Consider the following 23,493-nt stretch of genomic DNA (forward strand, 5'->3'; position numbering starts at 1 on the left):
AAGCTGAGGTATCCTATCCCCTACCCATTTTTTAATTTTTTTTCCACCGGCAATCAAACTCGGACCTTGTACTTGCCAGGTTGGTACTATGCCACTAAGCTATATCCCTGAGTCAAGTTCTACAATTTGATGGAAGCTATCCCACTGATGTCTGGGCCACATGTCTAGTTGTTTCAACCATTAGGGTTTTAGTTTCAGCCTCTCTTTTCGCAGTCCCCACCATGTCCCAGGGTGATATTGGGATACAACCTGTAGGTCTGGAGTATCTCTCCCCCATCCTGTCCCCTGATCATCTCCCTGCACACCTGAGGAAACCTTGTACTATAGGGAGGGAGGACCCGCAGTCATGTGGATGGCAGCAGGGACACAAAAAGGACAGAACCCCATTTCCCTTGGCACCCCCCCCAACCCACATACCCCACCTAAAGCCTGGTCTGGTCAGAATCCACGGGTTGCAGACTTCCAAAACAATCGTCGGTTCTTTATTGACTTTTTTTTTTCTGAATGCAATGACTTTTTTACTCTTAAGGAAAATAAACATCTTTTAGAAACAGCTCGATACACACAATCTTCAGTGTGAAGCAATATACTAATAAGAACACTAGTCGTCTTAACATTTACAGTCTTCATATATATTATATATATGTATATGTATACATATATATACACTATATAACGAGGCCAGGTATAATACACACGTTTACCATTTTACAGTCATATGTACAGGAAGTTGCTAGGGCAGCCCCAGGCACGGGGCTGCCTCAGGCCTATCGAAGCGTGGACAGAGCTGAGCACACGGACAGACTGGCGGGACTGGCCCGAGCCGGTGGTGGCTGCACAGGGAAGGGCGTCGCTGTAGCTCCCTGCCCGGCAAGGGCCCGGGTGGGGCTGTGTTGCGGGGCGCACAACGCACAGGAGGCGACACACGGGAGAAGCGAGCATGTTCCCAACATATATACATTCTATGTAACATATATATAGAGGGGTACACAGGTTTTGTACACGAATCTAGCGTTGTCCCTGCTCCCGTGCCAAGTGGCGCTGGCCAGTGGCGGTGGTGCAAGGAGACGACCGTGCATCCCGCCGGAGGTGGGTTCACTGCGTCTTTTCTGCTGTGCTCCAGGGGTGGGGTGAAGAACTGGGAAGGTTACCAACAGAAGCCAAAGGGTACCCCAATCTGCCCGCACCCAGGAGCCCACGTCCTCTGGGCATGGGCCCACCACTACTCCCTTTGCTCAAGCCACACAACAGCTTTGGCAAAGGCAGGGTGGGAAGTGCTCTCCAAAGCCTCTGGCCCCTTCCCCTCGCTGACTTGGCCTTCTAAAAGGCCTCAGTCCTGCTGCCTCGTCCACGGAGCCAGGAGCCCCCGTTGGCCTCTTCCAGGGTCATCTGGACCCCCACCCTTGCCCCCCAGCTACCTGCCACAACCTACTGGGGTGGCGGCAGCACCCATGAGGAATGTGTGCCACGTCATCTTAGGACCTCTGGGGTGAAAAAGCGTCCCCAGGCCAAAGCCTCTCCCACTCCTGCCGGAGACTGGGCGCCCAGAAGGAATCTGGCCTCTCTGTGCCTCCTGTCTGCAAGCCTGGCCTCGCGGGTGTGGGCAAGAAAGCCCTGTGCCGTCCAGTTCCGGGAGCAGGGGACTCCGGAACAGGTTTTCTCCCCAACCCGGGGCCGCCCGCAGGGCCCTTGGTGGCCGGATCCAAGATCCGGCACCCGGAACAAGGATCAGCTCTGGATGGACGCTGGGAGTAACTCCAAGGCCTTGGGCCGCGCAGGCGGCTCCTTTCCTTTGGCGGCAGGCCGACTTCAGCAGCTCCTCCGGCTGATGCGGTGGATTACAACGGCAGCCTCTGCCAGAGAAGTGGAACGCAGACAGCCGGTTACACTCGTCTCAGAGGTACGCGAGGCGCTAATTCTTCCCAAGGCCCCGCCCCTGCTACGACCCCGCCTACATAAGCTCCGCCCCCGAGCCTAGCTGCAGTCAGCTGAGGGCTTTTTTCCAATGAAGGCGTGTGGGGCCCTCCTCCGGCTTTCCTTCCTTTCCCTTTCTCCAGCTTGCTCTAGCGTCCCCTGCCCCCGCCTGTCTTCCCTCCGCCTGCTTGGAGAGGGTTAAGGGAGGCTAATAGTTGGCTAAGGATGGCTCATGGTTCTCCCTAGGGACTTGCCTGATGACCTACCCGTTTGCTGGGTTCGGGGGTTGGGGCTGGGGCTCCTGCCTCCGCCCAGGTCAAGGGGTGGGGTGGGGAGCTTGTAAAGGAAGTAAAAAAAGGGGTCCTTGAGGTCACCTACCTTATGTTTGGGACATTTCAAAGAAAAGTTCTCTTCGATGAATATGCAACCTATGACCAAAGAGAAGTTTTGGTGGTTAAGCAAGGTGGGGGCAGCTGCTGGCCTCTTGCCATAGACAGAGGGGAGGGTGCTCCCAATGACACGTCTCAGGCCCCAGGAATTGTCTTCAAAGAAGGAAGCCGAGCTGGGGTGTAGCACAGTGATGGAGTGCAAGCTCAGCAAGCATACAAAAGGCTCCATTCCCTTTTTTTTTTTTTTTTTTTAAAGAGGTCTTTCGGGGCTGGGGAGATGGCTCAATGGAATAAGAGCTTCCCTAGCAAGCGCAAGGGCCTGAGTTTAATCTCCGGTTCCACCAAAAAAAAAAAAAAAGTCTTTCGAGAAATGAACTCCATCACAGGAATATAACGTGGTCTTCTGCCTTGGCCTTCCTCAGGTCTTGATCCTCACCTGACTTCCTCCTCCATCCTAGAATGGCCCTCCCCTTCCCACAGGGCCAGCTCCTCACTAGGAGCTCTTCCCCTACCTCCTAAAGCAGAAGCCCACTTGCCCACACCACTCCACCCCTGAGGCTCTCTCATCACCTGCCACATGGTCGCAATCTCCTGTTACAAGAGGCCAGTCCACACGTCCATTACTCCTTGTCTTCCCTCCCGAGTGGAAGGCGGCTTTGTGAGGGATGTGCACCCAGCCTCTAGAGGGCCAATGCCCAGGGGGTGTCATCTGGTGATCAGTGGGTCAGTTACTCTGAGCCTTGGTCTCTACATCTGTATGATTATACCATCCACCGCATGTCATGGGCAATGGAGACTGCTGAGGTGTGTAATATGGCACAGGGCATGTGCTCTGGATGCAGGCACTTGTTCCCGCAGGGGCCTGAGCAAATTCCAGCAAGTGGGTGGGTCCCCAGAGCACTGATACTACAGGAGAGGTGCAGATGATGGCAAACATGGCCAGTCCTCATGGCCACCTGGGCGGGTGTGCTGGCGCTTCAGCAACACCTTGCTCCTCACCCAGGGAGACCCAGCTTTTCCATGGACACCCCACCAACCCCTCAGGTCCCTTTCGGGCTCTTCACCCCTTTCTTCCAGTCATAGTGGCCAGGGGAACACCCTTGCCCTATGTACTCTTTCAGCTCTACTTGTGGCACCAGGGTGGAAAGCCTGAGGGCAGGAGAGGATGGCTGTGGGCCTCTCTAGCTCTCTCCCATTTTCCCTGCCAACTCTGCTGGAAGCTGGGCACTTACCAACCTGAGCGCTGCCCACCAAATTTGCCCTTCTAGGGCCAGTGGCTGGAAGCAGCCATCAGCTTTCTGTGTTCTGTGCTTGAGCAAGCTGGATTCAGTCCAGGGCTTGAGTGAGACTTTCCCAAGAGTATGAGGCTGAGATGCAACTGTCTGGGGCAGCTGCAGGCAATAAGGCTTAGGGCTCAGACCATTAGAAGCCACTTCCAAACCAGCTTGCTCAGCAACCGCCCAGCATGGCCGATGCTGGGCATAGGAGGGGGATGCAGGAAAGGTCAGGCATCAATGTCTGCCCCTTTCCTGGAGCTTGCACCTATGTATGCTGGTGGCCTGATGTTGGGCATGGGAAGTTTAGATAGTTTAGACAGGATACCGTAGTGTGACAATCTCTGCCTTCTCTTGGGGGTCACTGCTAGTCTCCAAAGTGGGGTCCCCTTAAAAGTACTAGAATGAAAACAGGAAGAAAAGGGGTCAGGGCAGCATGCAGGGTTAAAGCTGGAAGTCATGGGCAGCCTGGGTTCTGAAGCCTGAGAGCCTGACCAGGATCTCATCCCAGAGCGTCCCTGCCAGGGCTCCTGGAAAAACAGCTCCCCTAGCTCCTCTGTCCTCTGTCCTCCCTGCTTCCTGAAACCTTATCCTTTCTCACTGCTGACTGTGGCACCCGTTTCCTGAGGGTCCCCTCCACCACCAGCTGTTCAAACTCCCATTGTCCCTCCAGGGTTCTGATGAGCCCCCTCTGGCCAGTGGCCACTGCTGGTTTATTCTGACAGTTCCCATAGTATATCTGCAGATGCCCCAAATGCAGCCTGTCCTCAGGTCACCACATGTGGCAGGTGGACATCCCTTGCCAGTGCCCAGCTCCAGGGAAGCGGCGCCATGCATTTTCTACTCTGTGACTTCCAACCTGTCAGGGCTGGACTACTGGAAGGAGGCTGCATGAGGAGACCACGTGGAGCAGAAAAGGCCCACGCAGCTGGGGCTTCCCTAGGGGATTCTCCCCCCCACACCGGCATGCCAGCCGACTTGTGCCCTTGGTGTTTTACCCAGTAAGCTGGGGCTGGAAAAGTCAAGTCGCTAAGCGGTAGTCTTCCTCTGTCTTTTTTTTTTTTTTTTTTTTTTTTGTGGAACCAGGGATTGAACTCAGACCCCTGCACTTGCCAGGCAAGTGCTTGTTCTACAGAGCCATCTCCCTGGCCCCTTCCTCTATCTTCTGCTGTCCCTGCCTACACTCGCTCCTCCTCCCACATGGGAAACGATGTCAGGCTTGACACTAGTTTACCCCCAAGTTCTGTAGCTTTAGTGCCCCCTGCACTAGGCAAACATCCTCTCCTGCCTGGACTCTTCAGCCTGATCAGTGTCTTGTCTTCCCAGCCCTCTCTGGCCTCAATCTCCATGGCTCCCTGGAGATTCCTATTGTATGGAGAACTCTATTAAGATTTCACTTCAAGCTAAAACTTTACTGCTCAAAGTCTGGTATCCAAGTTCTACTGCTACCCACTTCACCAGATCCTTTGAGGCCCCTTTCAAATGTTGCCTCTGCCTGGAAGCCTTGCTGGCTTCCCTCCCATTTTAAACAGGATAAATTTCTCCCATGGTTCATGCTCTATCCTGCTCTGGTCTCTATTACTATGAGCAAGAACCATGTTCTCGCCTGTTTGCGCAGGGACTGGGGTTCAATCCCTGGCGTGCTGTGCTGGCCCCACCCCCCAGGGTGCACTGAAAGAGTGACTGACTGGGCATGGTGTTGTGTGCCTGTAATCCCAGCACTTGGGAGGCTGCAAACAGGAGAATCACTACAAGTCCAATCTGTGTAGTGAGACCCTGTAGACCCTGTACTAAAAAAAAAAAAAAAAAAAAAAAGAACCACGTTCTGCCATCTGCTGGCATCCAAGCTATCCTCCCACCCTGTGTGTGTGTGTGTGTGTGTGTGTGTGTGTGTGCGCGTAGCAGCAGCAGAGGGCATACAGAGAGTAATTAAGCACTCTGCCTCTGCCAGTTCTTTGTTGTGAGGCTGTGGGCAAGAAGACCATCTGTAGAAATGTGGCTGTGGCTGGGGGTCAGTGTAGACCCTGGTATGTGGGGACAATGTCAGTTGCCATAGGGAGGGGTGTAATCAATCATGATTGCTATGGTGGGGAATGAGACCATGGGCCCAGTAAATGACCTGAGTCCCCATGGGAATCTTTCACACGGGATACAGCCAGAGCCCCTACCATTGCCTGCTGCAGCTGCAGCCCCCCCCCTGCTGCCCAACACTGGAGCTCATTTTTGCCAAGGACCTATCACCACTCAAGGTCTTTTTTTTTTTTTTTTTTTTTTTGTACCGGGGATTGAACTTAGACCCTTGTGCTTGCCAGGGAAGAACTTATTCCACTGAGCCATCCCCCTGGCCCAACTCAAGGTCTTGTGTGGCTCCCAGGCAGGCTGTGACTGATGCTAGCCTAGGACCCAACTGCAGGCAGGGCCAGGGCAGGGCCTAGCAGGGCACTGAGTTTGAAGGGGCATTGGTGGGTCTGTAGGAAGAGACTGAGTTCCAGTATCCAGACTTTGTCCATTGCAAGGGAGGGTCATGGTCACCTCATTCCTTCTAGGCAAGAGCTTGGAGGGAGGGAAGAGGGTGGCACAGAGCCTGGCTCCAAATAGGACTAAATCTACCTGGCATGAACAGTGCTCAGTATTTTACTGCTGCAAACAGCTCTGGAATGAAAGGACTGCAAAAGTCTCCATGTCACAGATGGGGGAACCAAGAGCAGGGGCTGCCTGCAATCACAGTTAGAAAGGCCAGCAGGGTTCAGTCTTACAACTCCTCAAAATATTGCTGACATCAATGACTAACACCACACAGCAAACAACAGCTTTCTTTAGGTGAAATAAGGGATCTGTCTGAGCCTCAGTTCCCTGCCTGGTTGATGGGGGCTCATCCTTCCAAAGTCCTAGCCCTAGTGTCTTTTTCCTCTTGAGATTCTTTGGTAATAACGGCTTTTCATGTTATAATTTCTGCCTATCTTTCATTGAGGGCAGTCCTTAATCAGGGGAGTAGGAGTAGACCCATTTTTATGTTTTTGGGATGGCCCAGCCTAGGTGTAAGTAGAGAGAAAGATGAAGAAATAATGAATTGCTGGGGTAGGTGGGTGTGGCAGCACACACCTATAATTCTGGTGTCAGGAGGCTGAGACAAGAAGATCTCAAGTGCAAGCCTAGCCTGGGCATCTCTTGAGACCATGTCTCAAAATAAAGTATTTTACAAAGGGCTGGAAAAGCAGCTCTATGTAAAGGCCCAGAGTTCAATCTCCAGCACTACACACACACACACACACAAAAAAAAAAAAAAAAAAAAAAAGGAAAAAAGACTGGGGCAATAGCTCAGCAGTCTAAGTGCCTGCCTGGCAAGTGCAAGGACCCAGGTTCCATCCCCAGTACCACATGCCGTGCTGGCCTCTGCTCTGTGCGGGTCATTGAAACCAGGCATGGTGGCTCACGCCTGTAATCCCAGCATGGAGGAGGGGGGGTGGGGGGGTTGAGATAGGAGGATCACTATGAGTCTGAGCTGCATAGTAAGACCCTGTGCCATAAACAAATAAATAGGGGCTAGGGAGATGGCTCAGTAGAATAAGCACTTCCCTGGCAAGCACAAGGGTCTGAGTTTAATCCCCAGTTCTGCCAATAAATAAATAAATAAATAGAAAAAGATTCTGGGGTGAGAGGAGGTAACCAGAGGTCACACAGGGCTCAGGTTGGATGGAGCACTAGGGCCCAGGGTCTGGACTGCTCCCAAGCTGCTCTCACCTGCATCACTGGCACACGGGTAGTGGTAGGTGTGGATGCATCCTTTGTAGGAGCACCCGATGGTGGCCCCGGCCTCCTGGCAGCTGGAACACGTCTGGTGAAGAGAGAAGGAAAGCAGTTGAGCCCTCGTGCAATCCCTAACCACCCCTTTCTCCAAAATAGCCCTGAGAAGCAGCAGAATGGAGGCGCGCCCATGAGGCAGTGTTCTTTGGCACCCCAGGCTAGCAAGCTGGCTAGGGGCACCGCCATGGCCACGGCTGCAGCTGCCAGCCAGTGGTGGCCAAGTACTTCCTACATGTGAACCATGCAGTGTCTTTGTCCTGGCTTGTAACACCCCCTCAAGATGTGTGATTCTCAGAAGCCCCCCTTTACAGGAGGTAAGAGCAAGACTTCTTTTCCAAGTGCGACGGCAGGAGGGGTACTGTCTATTCTTCCCAAGGACTTAACAGTCACTCTCCCTGGGGTGAACAGGGTATCAGATCTGGAGGAGGCAACAGGTGCTCCCCTCAAGATGCTAATTTCGTGGAAACCAATGCTGGATCCGTGCGTGCTACCCCAGGTGACAATGGCCTGGCTACTCAGAGTGGGACATGGCCAGGATGGGCTGGCAGGGCTGGAAAGGTCTTAAGGTGAAGCAAAACTCAAGGCCTATGAGATGTCAAGTTGCCAGAGCATGCTCAGGGGCCAAGCCATATAAGCACGTAACAGTTACTAGCTCTGAGCCAGGATGGCTGGAAGCCCTGACACGTTGCTGTTTTCCCTAGCTACTCCCTGGAGTGTAAGGGTGGTGACCTGCCTGAAAATTTACCTCTCCGGCTGGGCCCCAGGCCTGGAGTCACAATCACCAACCCTTGCTCACAGTAACAGAAGCAGCAGCAAGCTCCACCCTAAACCCTGCACCTTAGGGAGGCCAGGAGCAGATGTGAGGTGGGGGGTGAGAAATATTCTAAAATACTGAATGTTTACACAGTGCCTCTGGATGGGCAGTTTCCTCTACTTAGGACTGAGGCCTCCTTCCCATCTGTTCTGGGACAGGCTCCTGGGGAACTGGGGCCCAATATCCCCCCAGTTCCTCACCCAAAAAGGGGTGATGAAGCATGAGTCTCTCATCCACAGTGGACCTTGGGGCGTGGTGACGTTTAAGGGGAGCTCTGGGGCCCCTCCGGCTGACGGCCTCTCTCCACTTCACCTGTGCTGGGGCCCCAGCAACCCTCGAGGCAGGAATTTGAAAGGCTATTGTAGATGTGAGGAAACTGAGGTACAGAGGGACAAGGCTCAGGTGCTTCTGACCCCAGCCACCCCACAGGGCTGTGGCCCTGAACTTTGTCCTGGCTGGCCAAGAGGCCCATACCAGGGCTAAGGCAGACACCAGCTCCTGATGGCACAAGTAGCCCCCATCCTCATCATCCCATGGCCAGGCCTCATCTGGATGGAGGCGGGGGACTCACAGTGGTATGGCGGGCAGGGCTTGCGGAAGCCTGGATTAGGGGCAGGCTGTGGTCCCAGGAAGTGGGCACGGCAGGGCTCAGAGAGGGTAGGTATTTTCAGGGTGGGGATTGAAGGAAAAGGGGTATCCCTGGGGGCTCACAGTTTTGTCCTCCAGAGAGCAGAAGGGAGGCCAAAGTACCACAGGTGTCTCGAGGTGGGGTTGGGGCCTCAGCTGCACACCGAGCCCTGCTGTGTTGAGACAGGTCACGGACCACCTGCATAATCTCGAAGTCCTGTGATGGGTTCAGCTTCTGGGGCTCACAGAGGACAAGTGCCTTCCTGGAGTTACAGAACCGGCCCTTGGCAGAGATGGGATTTAAACCAGGCTCTGTTGGACTCCACAGGAGTGTGATGTCACTGAGGCAGAAAGGAATAGTGACCCTGAAGATTCCTCTCTCTGGAGCCTTGGGAAGATCAAACCCTGCCCATCCTTCCAGGGTGTTTCATGAGGAAGCTTGGCTTTCCCCCAGGGGCTGCATTATGGCAAGACCCCTGACGCTGACAGAACAACTTCCTGTCTCCAGTATATACCCAGCTGCCAACCCTAGGCAGAGCTGTGACCATTTGTCTGGTAGGGAAATACCTTTGGTGAACAATGAGCACCTTTTCAAGTGTGCTTTCCTTTCTGGCCTTCCTGGAATATTTCCAGCAGTGGGGGCTGCCAAACCATCCCTGCAACATGCCCAGCATACGGGGATGGGTGGGGCAGGCTCTAGCTCTGGCTAAATGATGAGGGGAACTTCCTCCTCAGCCTAGCAAGACTCTGTGTGGGTGCAGGTCAATGAGTGGGTGACTCAGGGCACTGGAATGGACTAGGGGCAAGGGGATCCATCTATGCTCACTGTTGTCCCCTCCTTGCCCAGGCCAGCCAGGGGTGCAAGGTACACAGAAATGATGTGTATGGGTCTGGGGGATATGAGTGTTGGGGAAGGGAGACCAGTACTCTGCCAGGCCAGAGCAAGGGCCAGTGTGCAGGGTACTTCTCAATGTGGCTGACATGGATGGGAGGGGAGGGTGACCCATGGGTTATTATGTGTTAATGACAGTACAGACTTGAGCCTGCTATAAGGAGTCAGTGATCCAAAAGAAAACGGGAGGTAGGGGAGGGGAGATTGGAAAGAAAGGAGATCCAGGACACATGGGACCACCACCTGCTGGACACAGAGGCTGGGCCTTCCCCAGTGAGATGGGGCTGCAGTGCCTGTAAGAAAGAGGTAGGCAGGAGGTCATGGCAATGGAGAGTGTCATCAGGCATCCTGGTGGGCTGCGGAGAGTGAAAACCTGCACGCTAGGGAGGCAGGGGTGTCTGTGGGGTGTGGTTCAACCACATGATGCCATGGCCTACTGTGCAGTGTGCAGGGAGGCAGGTGGACAGCAACGCAGGAGAGGGGAGCACAGACAGACCACGGGGCAGCTCTCCCTGGTCACCAAATGGCTCAGGTGCAGACAATCCCAGCCTCTACAGGTTCTCTGGAGACCAGTTACACACAGCAATAGCAGGAAGGAGGGAGGGAGGGACAAAGGGAAGTGGGGAGGGAGCAGAGAGGAAAGAGGGAGTAGCAAACAGGGACTCCAGACAGGGCAGTGCACAGCTTGTGTGGACCATTACAGTGAGAGCCCAGCTCCTGTGCCAGAATGAACTTCTTCATTCCACAGAAGCCCAGCAGGGCCCTGAGTGTGTAGGGGGTGGGGGTGTTGGAGAAAGCAGCCCCCCACTGCCTGGGTGGTGCTTCTGCTGACCCCTACCTTGCTACTGGCTGGTGCTGCCTTGCACATGCCTGCACAGTGGCTGTGGGCCTCTGCCAGAGGGAGCCTGAGGAGCCAGCACCAAGTGGCCTGCAGAACTCCAGCAGCAGTCACTGCTGTAAGGATGTCAGCCAGCTAGTCTACTAGTTCTCAGGACACCAGATGTGAACCCCTGAATGTGGGTCAAGTGCCACCCTAATAGTATGACAGCACCTCAGCGTATGGCATAATCCTTGAGATGGGTAGCAATGGCTAAGGCCTATGGTGAGCACAGGGTGGCTCCAGCAGTCACACATGTTCAGTGGCCAGAGCTCCCTGCAGGGCAATTGAGAACCAAATATGGGAAGCCACCAGTGGTCCCTGACAAGGTGAGGGCTTATGATGGGTCCCATGCTTTAGCCCTGTGTGCGTGAGGGGTTCTTCTAACCCCCAGCTCCATCCAGAGCAGCAGCTTGCTGCCCAAAGGCCTCCCAGCTTGTCTAGGCCCCAGCATCTCTGAGCTTGAGGAGGGGCCAAAGCTAGAAGGCACCAGGGGAATAGGAACAGGCACTGCCCAGGCTGGACATGAACTGCAATAGGCCATCTCCACAGATGGGCTGGGTGTATGCATCCTGCTTTAACCTTAGATATGAGACTCAACTGGGGCTCTGGGGTCTAAGGACAGTGCTCTGTGACAAAGCAGCCCTGGAGAGTCCAGGTTCCCCAGTTGCCTGCCTTCTGCTTGTGCTTTGTCCCCTAAGCTCCCCACCCCACTGGGCTGGCCTCTTACCATGTCCACAGCCACTTTCATAGCCTCTTGCAGCCCAAAGAGCTTCCCGGCCACCAGGTAGACCCCGCCGGTCCACACAGCACAGGCCTCGTGCACCCAGTGCTCCTGGGTGTCCCCAACAGGCTCTGCGGGGGCCTCCTTGATGCACTCATGCTTGCGGCTCTTGTCGACTGGGGCCATCTCCTCACCCCCATCACCCCGGCCATCACAACAGTAGCAACTCTGCAGCCGCCGGGACAGGCCGCGGGCACTGGTACGCAGTGAGCCCTGCTTGGCCGGGTCAGCTGGGCCATCAAGCCTGGGGGGTTTCCCAGCAGCAGTGGCAACAGTGGCAGCAGTGGCAGCTGCACACTCAAGCCCCTTGAGTGTTCTGTCGAGGGGCAGCAGAGCCTCCTCACAGGTGCCTTCTGGGCGCACCTTCTCCTTGAGTTTTGGCTTCTTTTTGGGGAGGCAGTGTTCAGGGTAGTAGGGTCCACAGAGGTCTCCAAGGTCCTTAAAGTTGGCGGGGTTTTGGCAGAGGCAGCAAACAAGGCAAGAGGTACTCAGGGCCTTGGAAACCACAGGCCCCAGGTGCATCATAGAGGAGAGAGGCAGGGCGGGCCGTGACTGCAGGGTGGAGCCTCCAGGGTGCGCCATCAGGTAAGCTCCAGCCACATCCAAGAAGGAGGAAGATGAGGGTGAGGAAGAGGAGGTGGAGGACGAAGGCTTCCTGTGGGGCTTGGGCTCATCCCCTGGGGAGTTGACAACAGTGCATACAGTGGTGAATGCATCTCGCTTCTCCACCCGCACAAAGGGTGAGAAGGCAGGGGTCCGGCTGTCTGCCCTCAGTCGCTTGCAAGAAGAAATGTACTTGAGGCGGATTTCAGGCTCTGCAGGATCCAGGGGGAGCACCTGCTGCTGCCGCCTCCGCTTGGCACGCCCCTTACAGGGTGAAGTATTGGTGTTTTTGGCCCGGCCTCGGGTGAGGCGCTTCCGCTTGGAATAGCTGCTGTAGTTGGCATGGCCTGGCTGCTTCTGTGCCCTTGTCTGGGGCTGGCAGGACCGGCCCTCGGAGGGCTGGGAGGCTAGGCCCAGCTCCTCCGTCTTTGGCTTCTTGCCTCCACCAGAATTGTCCTCGCCACCCCCCTGCGTGCTGCTGGCCCTGTCTCGGGGACTGAGGAGCAGAGTTGGACCAAGGTAGGGCCGCTTCTCCAGGGGGCCTTTGGGAAGTCCGAGGCCTCCAGCTCTGCCTTTCCGGCTCCTCTTCTTAGGTGCCAGGGCAGTTGCCCCAGGCTGCAGGGCCTCCGGGGATGTGAAGGCCTCAGTTTTGAAACAGTCAACAGAGGACAGTTTCTTACTGTTCACAAGTTTGCCTTTTAAGGACCTGTTGGCTGGATTTCTGCATAATGGGTCAGCTCCTAAAGTTGCTGGAAGCTTCTGCCCAGTGCCTATGCTTACCAGACTTTCTTCTGCCCTTGCTGGGCTGCCCCCAGCACTCTTTAGGCCACTTCGTTCCTTGTCTGGGAGAGCTGGGCTCAGAGGTGTCCCTGGAGAGGCCCCTGGCACTTTGCATGTGAATTTCTTGAGACCAGGTGAGGTGATCTTCTGCACAATGGCCTCCAGCTTTAGGCCCCGGCCCTTCCGGGGTGGCAGCACCTTGGTCTTCATGGCCCCTTGGAAAGCTGCCCGAGAGGTCAGCTTGATGCAGGCTTCAGGACTCTCTGGAGGTGAGGGCTTCATGGTGGGCTCACTGTTCCCGTTCCCCTTGGACTTGGTCTTTTTGGGGGAAGACACCTTCCTGAAGAGGGCAGGGGAGCCCTCAGACCTCTCTTCCTTTCCATCTCCCCCACTGCCAGTGGTGGTGGTAGTGGTGGTGGTGGTGCTGCTCCGTAAAACCAGGTTCCGCTTCTTGGTAGGGACTGGGGCCATGAAGGCAGATTTCCTTTTGAGGGTGTGGAGGGGTCGATCAGAAAGCTTGCCCCCAGTACAGGGCTTGGGGACCCTTGCCCGCTGGCTCATCCTGCCCTCCTTCTGGGGGCTGCTAGAGACTTTGAATGTGGTGGGCAGGTGGTTGTTGGCAAGGAGCTTTTTGGTGCGGCAGTTAGGGAGCCGACTCTCTGAAGGTCGTCTCCGCTTGGCATGGAAGACCTCCTGGGGCTTTGTGCGGGACCGGAGGATCATAGAGCGCTGGTCCTTGCTAGGAGTGCTGGGTGAGTCTGTCTCCTTGGTTTTGGAGCCCATCGGGCTGCTGTCTGATGCCACAGGCAAGGCAGCAGGGTTGCTGGGGCTGGATGCGGCCTTGGGTGATGGTTTCCCTACCCTCTTGCCTGACTTGAAAGCAGCTCGCTGCTTGCCCCCCAGCTTGTCAGGGGGTGCAGGTGTGGTGGTCAAGCCTGGAGGTCCAGGTGTGCGGGGTTCACTCAGGGCCGTGAGGGAGCGTGTACACATCCTGGGAAGCCCTTCGGAGGTGCCCCGGCCTGGGGCCCCAGCCCCTTCCATCTGTCCCTGGGGGGGCCCTGTGCAGGATTCAGGGAGCAAGAGGTCTTTGGGCAGCACTGGTGCCCTGCATGGGGAGTCCTCAGCCTCCGGCAGCCCCCGGTGCACCCTACGGCTCCGTAAACTTTTGCCCCGGGGCACAGGCTCTTTCTTTGCAATGGGTGCTTCGGGCACAGCTGGCTTGTTCGGCTTCTGGGCCAGGGAGGCTTCTGAGGTGGTGGAATCACCTGGTGCCCGCTCCCCCTCAGAACCCTCTTCCCCTGGCTTCATGTGGGACAATGAGGACTCAAACCAGCTCTGCACCTTTGACTCAGCACCCACGGTGGGGCCCAGCAAGATGACAGACTCCCCAGAGAGGTGGCATGGAGAGGCCCAGCTGGCCTTGGAGTCCAGTACTTCTTCTACCTCCTCCTTGGTGCAGATGAGGGGGGCCTTTGGTGACAGTGGGTCCTGCATGCCGGGCCTCTGCTCTGGGCTGCCCAGCAACTCACACAGGGAAGAGTACTCCTCCTCAGCCTCCAGGTCCTCCTTCCTGCCTGGAGGCGGCAGCAGCGGCAGGTCCCCAAAATCTGCAGCAGAACAGCAGTGCCGGCTGTCCTCCAGCCACCGGTCAGCCTTACCCACATCATCGGGGCACTGCAGCATCCCGCCCACCTCCTCCTTCACCCCACCCACCTCCTCCTGCTTGAAATCCCTGGGCAGTGCAACTGCCTTCTCCCCAGGGGGCTCCTCCTCCTGAAAGCCCAGGGAGGCTGAGGCCTCATGGCTGTCCCCTTTGCCCACACCATCTGAAGCCTTTCCGCCCTGCTCTAGGCCTTTGGCAAGCTCACCGGGGTGCAGTCCCCATCGGGGACAAGCATCGCCCAGGTTCTCCTCTGGCCAGGCAAAGGGGTTGGCACTGTCTGCTGAGCTGGCAGTAGTTGTGTCTGGAAAACAGTCAAAAGCTGTTGTGGGGTCTGGAGTAGCAGCCCCAAGGGTGGGCTTGGTGCCAAACGAGAGGGGGCCAGTTGTCTTCTTGGGATCAGGGCTGGCAAAGGCTACAGAAGGGTCTTCAAAGAGCCCTGGGCTGAAGTCCTTGGTGCTGCTACCCTTGTCCAGTTGCAAAGAATCAGGCAGGGTCTCTGGCTCCCCAGGCCGTGGCCATACATTCTTGGCTACCGAGTCCAGGCAGGCGCTGTGGTTCTCCAATGAGAAGGGAGGCTTGCTGGCGTCCTTGGCCAAGCTGGGAGCCTCGACCCAGGCCTTGTCAGCCTTCTCACCGATGGCTTCTTGCAGCCCCAAGATCTCAGAGGCCAGATCCTCCTGTGCCAGGGCACTGAGCAGCAGCCGAGGGCAGTCCCGCTCACTGGCCACGAACTTGGAGAAGCTGTCCAGTGGCAGAGTGCTGTGCAAGCTCTGGAAGGAATCATCAGATTTGGTGGACATATCATCAGGTGAGGTCACAGAACAAGTGGACACCGACTCAGGCTTGGCTTTTGAATTACTGTTGACCCTGGCAGGGCTTCCACGGGGCTGGCTGCAGTATAGGAAGTTTCTTTCCAGTGGGTCCTCGGAGCCACTCAGATAGTCAGCCTCCTGGGGCTCAGCATGAGTGGACTGTGGGGTGCTGCTCAGTGGCTCAGACAGTGGTGTGCCCGATGGCTCAGCTGAGTAGCCACTGCCCTCAGGGCTGCAGTGCTGGCTCTTGTGCTGCTCCGGAGTCCTGGACACAAGGTTCTTGACCCCTTTCTTCTGTGGCACAGCAGCCTTGGACAGTAGAAGCTGCTGCACTGTGTTGGAGATGTTTTCTACCTGTGAGGTCAGTGCCGTGAGGCTCTGTAGACTGAGGTCTGACAGCAGGTTTTCAGGGATCTTGTCCTTTTGCATGGGCTTACAGTTGCTGGCCTGGGTGTCCACAGAACTGGCGGCATCCGTTGGGGAGGGGTTGAGCAGGGGCATGAAGTGACTATGGTCAGTGACCCCTGTGGGGAAGGCACCAGCGCTGAGTGGCTGCTGGCTGTACGGGAAGCTCTCAAGGTTGGGCATCAAGGGCGATGGAGTGGAGCTATAGGACGGTGAGCGTCCCACAGAGCGGGCAGGGGAGTGGCTGGAGCTAGGACTGAAAGTCTGGTAGTACTGCTCTGGCGTCCTGACAGCTGCATCTGGCTGGCAGTAGCCCTGGCTTTGCTGTCCATAGTGTTGGTATTTGGTGAGGTTTTGGTAATGGAGGGTTTCCTGGGCATGGTGCCGGCTCTGAAGAGTTTGTTGTTGCTGCTGCTGCTGCTGTTGCTGCTGCTGCTGATCATAGCCAAGGCGGCCTGACTGGTAGGCGTGAAGGTTTGGGACCCGCTGCCCTGGGGCCAGGCTGGTATTGGCGGTGAGCGGTCTGTCATGGGGCTGGGTGGATGGTGCTGTGCAACTCTTATAAGAGTGGGCCCCCTGAGTGGGCCCCTGGACAGAGGAAGGGTAAGTGGAAGAGGCAGGAAACGACTGGGAGTGCTGGGGGAAGTGGCCACCCTGGGGAAAAGGCAAAGGTGAGGCAATGTCATTCTGCAGTTTCTGCCTTTGAAGTTTGGGGTAGGCCAGAGGCTGCTGGGGCTGCTGCAGCTGCTGAGGCGGCGGTGGCGGTGGCTGCTGGACGTGCAGGGAGTGAGTCCGGAAGGGAAGCTGGGTGCCCTGCTCTGGGTACTGCCTGCCAGGGGGCACTGCTGTCTTTTTCATCAAATTCTCATCATACTTGCCCACACTTCCTGGCAGGGGCTGTGGCTGAGGAGGTGGTGGCTGTGGGGCACCCCAGGCCTGCAGGCCCTCCTCGCCAGAGTAGCGTCCTGGGTAAGGGTTGCTGTCCTGGACACCACCATAGCCAGGGAAAGCTGGCCTCCCCTGCAGGGCCTGCTGTGAGGGCAGGGTCTTGCTCCCTCGGTGGTACTTCTCGGTGGCAACTGCAGCTCCTGTGCCCGCGGGTGTGCTGGTGCCACCCTCATAGCCCGGGTAAGGCTGCGGATTATAATAGTCCTTCGCAAGCAGCCGCTGCCGGTCACAGCTCAGCCCAGCCTGACTCGGCTGCCTGTAATTCTCCAGGCGCGATGTTTCCTGTGAGGTCTGCGGGTAGTTCTGTTGTTTGCCATGGAAACCACACCTTTCTCTAAAAGACTGCATGACTCGGGCTGGTTATCTGTGAAAAGAAAAGGAGAAGGGGGAGCAGAGGGAGAGCAATTCAGATGGGCCAGGTTCTTGTCCTTTCATCTGGACCAGTATCCCTCCCAGCCACCTCCTACCCTGTCCACTCCCCACACACAACCCTCAGGCCAGAACCTCCCCCGCAGCTGTGCACATATTGACAACTTCTGTGTCAGGGAGGTATGCTCCATAATTCCTGCCGCCACCACAGCATTTGCAGCTGAGCCTGCCAAGGACAGCCACCACAGAGTGGGAGGTGCAAAGCAGGCTTCTCAGAGCCAGGCCACCAGGAGTGGCCGTTCCACCTTCCTGCAGACCAGTTCCTCCCCTCCACCCCCATCCACCACTCCCAGCCCTTCCAGACAGCTCAAAAGCATTTAGCAGAGCAGTTCCGGCTCCACTGTCTCCCGGGGCTGGCTGGATCCTGTAATCTTAGTCCCTGTGTGGCTGCGCTCAGGCATGACCCAGCCATGTGAGGGGGCCTGTGAAGATCTGCCCTTGTCTTGCCTGGAAGAGGACACTAGCTAAGGCTGACCATAGGCAGACAGACACTCCACACACACGCAGAGGCTCTCATCCACACACCGCCCCATCCCTGCCATGCCATCTGGAATCTGTCTGTTCCTTCCAGCAGACATCGACTGGAAGATGCTGAGCCACTGTAGATATAAAACGTCCCCTCCTCTGATTCCCAGGAATACAGGATGGCAGCACCTGCCTCCTGTTCTTGATATCATAGGTGCATAAACAGATTACGTGGCCAGAGTGAGGGAATGCATACTAATGGGGACAGAGACATAGTTTTGTGGGCATGGAGCACACCAGGCTAGGACATGTGATTCAGTCCTGTCCCTCTGGCAGTGTTCCTCCAGTCCTTCCCAGGTCAAGGCCAGAGCAAGTGGCCCATGGTTTTAGAGGCTGGGGTCCAGGCAGGATCTAATCTACCCTAAAGCAGGATCCTGTGTCTGAAAATGACCCAAGGCATGGTACAAGTCTTGGATAGTTCATGACCCACAACAGACCTAGGTATCTGGGTTAAAGGTTCCTTAAACTACCTGGCTGGCTTGGCTACCCTCAGATGATCCTTAAGAGGCAGATGAAAAGAAAGGAAAGCCCAGGTTTTAGAGGAATCAGGATGAGGGACTGACCATCAGCACTCAGTTCTGGAGGGCTTAGGACTTGACCCAGCAACCGAAAAAGGCAGGAAGAAGGGGCTCTGCTTGGCCTGCGTGACCCAAGTCTTAGGGTGGGGGTAGGAGACAGGGACTTTCCAGTTCTCATTGCCAAAGACTGGAAGAAGGAGGGGTGGCCCACCTCAGACTACAGATTCCAGAGTATTTTGGGGGGTTGGGAAGAAATGAAAGTGGGGAAGGCTAGGACTGGGAGGAGAAAAGAATTCCATAGCTGTGAGAAGTAGGAGAGGAATGAGAAAGAGGAAAGATGCAGTCAGGAGACAAATGAAGGAGAATGTCCCGGAAGGGAGGTTCAGCTTCTAGTCTCTCTGACCTCCACCTCCAAAGATGCTTTCTTCATCCAGTGTCTGGGACTGATCTCAGGAAGGGACAGGGAGAGGGGCAACCTCCATCACACCTAACCAGACAGCCAAGCAGCCTAAGAGCCTGCCAGCACCACCCCAGGCTCACCTGCACAGAGGCTCATCCCAAAGCACGTCTCCTTTCCTAGGGAGTCAACCTGTCTGACCTACACAGCAGGGTATCCTTGCCCCCAGAGCAAGCCCCACCCCATCAGACTTGTGGAAGCCTCATGCCCTCCTCTCCAGATCCACCACAGGCACCCTTACGGAGGGTGGAGAAGTGGCCCACCTGCCCTCTGACCCACTGCAATCCCGGGAGGCTTAGACAGAAAACTTCAGGACATGCCCACCTGGAGTAGCTGGCAGCATCGCCTGGCCAGCAAGGCAACCCTGGCCCCAGGCAGTGGGGATGAGCAGCCCTGTGGGCTCTGCTCATGCGCCCCAGCTCAGAAGGCCACCTTTGCCCCAAACCCGGCTCGCTGCCCCTTCCAAGCCAGTCCAGCTCCAAGGCTGAGTGTGGCAGTATTACCTATTCCCTGCCCTCCCCACTCGCATTTATGAGCCCAGAATTCACAAACCCTGGACGGTTCTGAAGGCTGGGCCTCCCTCGTATATCTGCACAAATTACATTTCTGCTTTTATTAGTCCCAGATCACTCTCATTTCCTGCTGAGTGTCCTGTGGATATCATTAACATTTCTACGGCTTTATTTTTTATTTTTTTTTTCACATTCTCCAAAATGCATTACCAGAAACATTATTTAAAAAGAGAGGGGGGTGGAAGGGTGGGTGTGCCATTAGTAGTGTCCTCTCCTTGCCGGCTCCATCCTCATCTCCCCCTCCCTGTTTTAATCAGTCCAGCTGCTGCATCTTTTAATTTAGCCAAGCTGGATTATAGGCGGGTTTCCCAATACACCCGAGCAGCTGGATGTAGTGAAACATCTATCTCTAAGAAAAGACAGTTCAATTAAAATATAAGAGGCCCAGTGCCTGGTGGACACAGGCAAAAAAATACTCGCCCCCAATACCACCCTCCAACCCCAGATGGAGGAGGGATGCAGGAACAAAGGCATGGTAGCATCACAGCTGCCTCTCAGAGCTGCCTGCCAAGGTCCCACTGGCTCTGCCAGGAAAAAATAGGGCGCTACCTCTTTAAGAGCAGCTTCAGCCTGCCATGGGCTCTGTTGTTATTAATTATTGTGATTATGATTATTTTTCAAGAGCACTGGAAAAGGATATGGAGGGGAGGAAAGGCAGGCAGCAGGGCCGGGTTCAGCAGCATTATCAAGAGAGGAGGGGGCAGAAAAAAAGGCTGCATGGCAGAGCAGTGGCGACCTTTGTATGTGGGGGAGAAGTGGCTAAGGGGGCAGCCGAGGGGTGTGAGAGCACCCCTCACACCCAAGGCTCCTCCTGGTCCCAGGCACCTCCTGCTCCCCACCTGCTTCTGCTGTTGGCCAAGGCCTCTTTTGCTGCACCTGCAAGACAGGCAGAAGGGAGGGAGAGAGCCCTGTGCATTCCCAGCACCAGTCATGGAAGCCTATCTTACCAGGCCACACGACAGGGGACTGACCAAACTCAGCTTGGCTGGAGCTCCAGGTCCCACACACCCCTTCCCCCCCGCAACATTGGGCTGGGGTCAGTAACCCCAAACCACTCACACATGTCATCATGTGTAGAGGGTGATGATAAAGCCCCCACATCCCCTCCAGAGTGAAGCCAGCACCATCAAAGGTCTTGGCAGGAGGGTGGGCCTGGACACACCTTCACCAGACTCCTGGGCTGGGGATGGATGCACCTCAGCTACGGAGCACCTCCCCTACACAGGCTTCCTCCTCTGTTTTGAGACAGGATCTTGCTATGTAGTTCAGGCTGGCCTTGAATTCAGTGATCTCTTCCCTCAGCCTGAGCACTGAGATTACAGGCGTGCGCCACCATGCAGGGCCAGATTTTCTTCTTCGATGTTGACTGTTCCATCCTTTGTTGAAGTGAGGTGCAGAGGGATGAGTGGCACTTAGGACCCCATAACAGAGCCCACTCACAGAGATGCAGCAATGACCAGGCCAAAGGTGGATGTCCCTTGCCAAGAACCTATTTTGGAGGGGGTCATCCTGGTAAGGGCAGCAAAACAGTGGTGCTGTGCTAAGGCAAGGACAGTGGCTTGATGTCTAGTCCTGTCTGCAGCCTTCGAGGCACAGAACCTTACCCAGCCTTTATTTAATTTGAGGCGCTGGGCCCAGAACTCAAGGCCTCAAGCATGCTGGGTGAGCACTCTGCCATTCAGCTGCTCCCTGGCCCACAGGAGAACTTTCATTCCTACCTTGCCCCCTTCTTTGAGCAAACTAGATCTACCTTGGGTAGGCCCACTAAAGGGCAACAATAATTACCATGGCAACTACTGTCCCTTGGGCAGCCTCAACAAAGGATCACTAGGCCCATAGTCTCCCCAGGTCCCAGGGCCAGGTCACCTGTCAAGGACATGGGTACAATGTAGGCCAGAACTGCTGCAACCCAGGGGGACCCTGAGGAAAAAAAAGAAGAGTGGGTAGCAGGGAGGTAGGGAGAAACTTTCTGTTCCCCAGCAGCAGCTCCAAGGCTGGCGGTTCCATCCCACCTACTTACTCAAGGTTGTTTTATGACCCGGTTTCCTGATTTGTAGCTGCAGGGAAAAAATTTAAAACCTCAGCCCACTCAAGACATAAGAACAGAGAATAGGAAAAAGTGGGACTGTGCAGGGGCTCAGGTGGCAAGACATGGGGCAGAGGGGTCTGGTACCGGTAGTAAAACCACCTTGGACTTGTCCATCTGTTGTGGGTGGTGAAAAATAAGTGAGACTTGGGTGTATGTGATTAATCATTAGCCACAGTTACTGCTGTCTTGGGGGAAATCTGTTCAAATCCTGAAGACATAGCCTGCCTGGGAAGGAGTCTCCAAAAATCCCCCATGTATCCAAAAATTCTCAGGAATATGTGAAGGTAGCTAGGGGCCAGCAGAGGAGGGACATGAGCTGGCTCAAAAAGGCCTGTTTGGGCAGGGGAGCCATCCTGGGGCATAAAGAACCCCAAAGAACAAAGAAGCCCTGCTCCACAGCACAGCCCCTCCAAATGTGGGTAAGACTTGAGTGAGCTCACTATAGAGAGCTCTACTGGGTGTCTCTGGGCCTGCAGTTCTGAACAGCAAGGGACAAGTGATGTTTGGGAAATGCAAGACCCCAGTCAGGCTCCTCCGCGGAGGGAGGGACCTGGGTAATGCTGGACAGGAAGGGCTGTGTGGAGGGTATCTGAAGGGGAAGAAGAGACTTCTGGGCTTTCCAGATGTATAGAAAGATTGCTCTCACAGCCCACCAAGAATGGTTTCTCTAGGAACCCAACTACAGTGGCATAAGAATGGGGTCTGTGGGAAGGTCTAGTCCAGTGGACATACACCCACTGCATGCCCCACCCCTTCTTTCCTTGGTGCCTCCAGCTTCAGATGTACACCAGCTCCCCATGCCCAGCCCTCTGCCCCATGATGCCTGTTTCTCAGCCGGCAGTGACAGGTAAGGAGACCTGGACAGTAGGACCTACAGTCTAGGGTGCAAGGGGTGGTAGCCAGCTGGTCCCATGTCCCTGCTATGAGGTGGAGGCAGCAGCAGGGGTCTGCAGTTACTGGCATCAAGGGCCCACCTGGGGGGCTGTTAAGGCGAGTAAGCGCACACCTATTACCACCTCTGTACTTATCAGTCTCTTGAGGACAATTTTTTTTTTTTTTTTTTTTAAAGATCACTTTATTCACCACTGAACAAAAAAGCTTCACCACTTTTGGTGTCTGTCAAAATGAGAAAAAGGGAAAAGGTGGGAGGTGACTGCTGGGATACAGACGCTGAGAGGCCCTTCCAGTCAGATGGTACCAGTTCTTGTTCTGTTTGCCCCAGACCCGGTGGAGGTAATGACACAATTAGGGTACCAGGATCAGCAAGCTGAGGGGACCCATGGGGGACACTCCTAGTCTGCTCCATTCTTCTCCATATCCTAAGACCCCAGCAAGTCCTGCAGAGATACACAGAGATCAGTGCAACTACTGGTCTTCAGGGCAGGCAAAGGATGAAAGAGGCTACCTTTTATCCTAGCCTTCAGCCAGCAGGCTGCCTTTGTGACCTTGGGCAAGCCCTTCACCTCCTGAGGCCGCTTGGGCTTTACATTGGCTGTTTTTCTGCAGGGAATACCATTCACAAGATAACCTACACAGCTCCCTAACCCAGCTCCAAGTCTTTGTCCAGTGGCCTTCCCTGACTGCTGTTTGAAATGACACTGCTTGCACACCCTTCCCCATTTTGTCTTCAAAGCACTTACCTTCTTATAAGCCTTGACTTGTTTTATGAATTGTCTCTCCTTTTTAGAAAGTTCCATGACAGCAGGGATTTTCATCTCTTTTGTTCACAGCCATAGCCCCATGCCCAGAATAATAAATATTTATTGAATGAATCATGTTCCAAATGTCACATTGACCCTGTGAAAATATCTAGAGCAAGCAGTTGTGTGGAGGGACAGGGCACATTTGAGTAGGGACTGGGAGCAGGGCCTGTGGTCACAGCTCTGATTCATTCCTTTGATAAAGAACATCTCTTGGAGGTCTGGCAGGAAGTGCACCTGAGCATAGTGGGCAGGTGGGGGTGGAAATTTTGATCCTAAATAAAGGGGTGGGTGGGAGAAGCCCCACTTAGCCCAGATCATTACCACATGGAAATGGGAGCCTAGGGTGACAATGGGTCTGAGTTTTTTCTTTTAAAAAGAAATCACGATTTTTCTGTACATGGCCTCTGAATCCTAGGTAACTATTCTACCACTGAGGTACATCCCCAGGCTCCCTTTCTTTTTTATTCTGAGACAGTGTCTCACTAAATTGCCCAGACTGACCTTGAACTTCTGATCCTGTTTCAGTCTAATAGCTAGGATTACAGGTTTGTATTGTAACATCTAACGCAGAAGTCAGGGTTTTATAAAAAGGGCTCTTTCATTTATATATATAT

The 23,493-nt window shown here is 55.1% G+C and overlaps 1 protein-coding gene across 8 annotated transcripts in view; it reads right to left on the reverse strand.

Moving 5' to 3' along the window:
- Positions 1 to 466: 466 nt before the first annotated feature.
- Rai1 (retinoic acid induced 1) overlaps positions 467 to 23,493 on the reverse strand; it is a 78,117-nt gene continuing 55,090 nt past the window's right edge. For 5 of the 8 annotated variants that reach the window (XR_002817870.1, XR_002817871.1, XR_002817873.1 and 2 more), the window contains 3 exons: positions 11,322 to 16,950; positions 8,396 to 9,105; positions 7,325 to 7,412 (listed from right to left, as the gene is read on the reverse strand). Coding sequence is in view for 2 of the 8 variants with exons in the window: in XM_023700132.1 (XP_023555900.1) it covers positions 1,839 to 1,853; positions 2,293 to 2,342; positions 7,319 to 7,412; positions 11,322 to 16,934 (5,772 nt within the window). In the remaining 6 variants the exon portion in view is untranslated. Of the gene's footprint in view, positions 1,854 to 2,292; positions 2,343 to 7,318; positions 7,413 to 8,395; positions 9,164 to 11,321; positions 16,951 to 23,493 lie in introns of those variants that run through there. The other 3 variants (XM_023700132.1, XR_002817875.1, XM_023700133.1) reach the window with 3 other exon arrangements.

The sequence above is a fragment of the Octodon degus genome, unplaced genomic scaffold (assembly GCF_000260255.1).
Source record: "Octodon degus isolate 3935 unplaced genomic scaffold, OctDeg1.0 scaffold00122, whole genome shotgun sequence".
NCBI lineage: Eukaryota > Metazoa > Chordata > Mammalia > Rodentia > Octodontidae > Octodon > Octodon degus.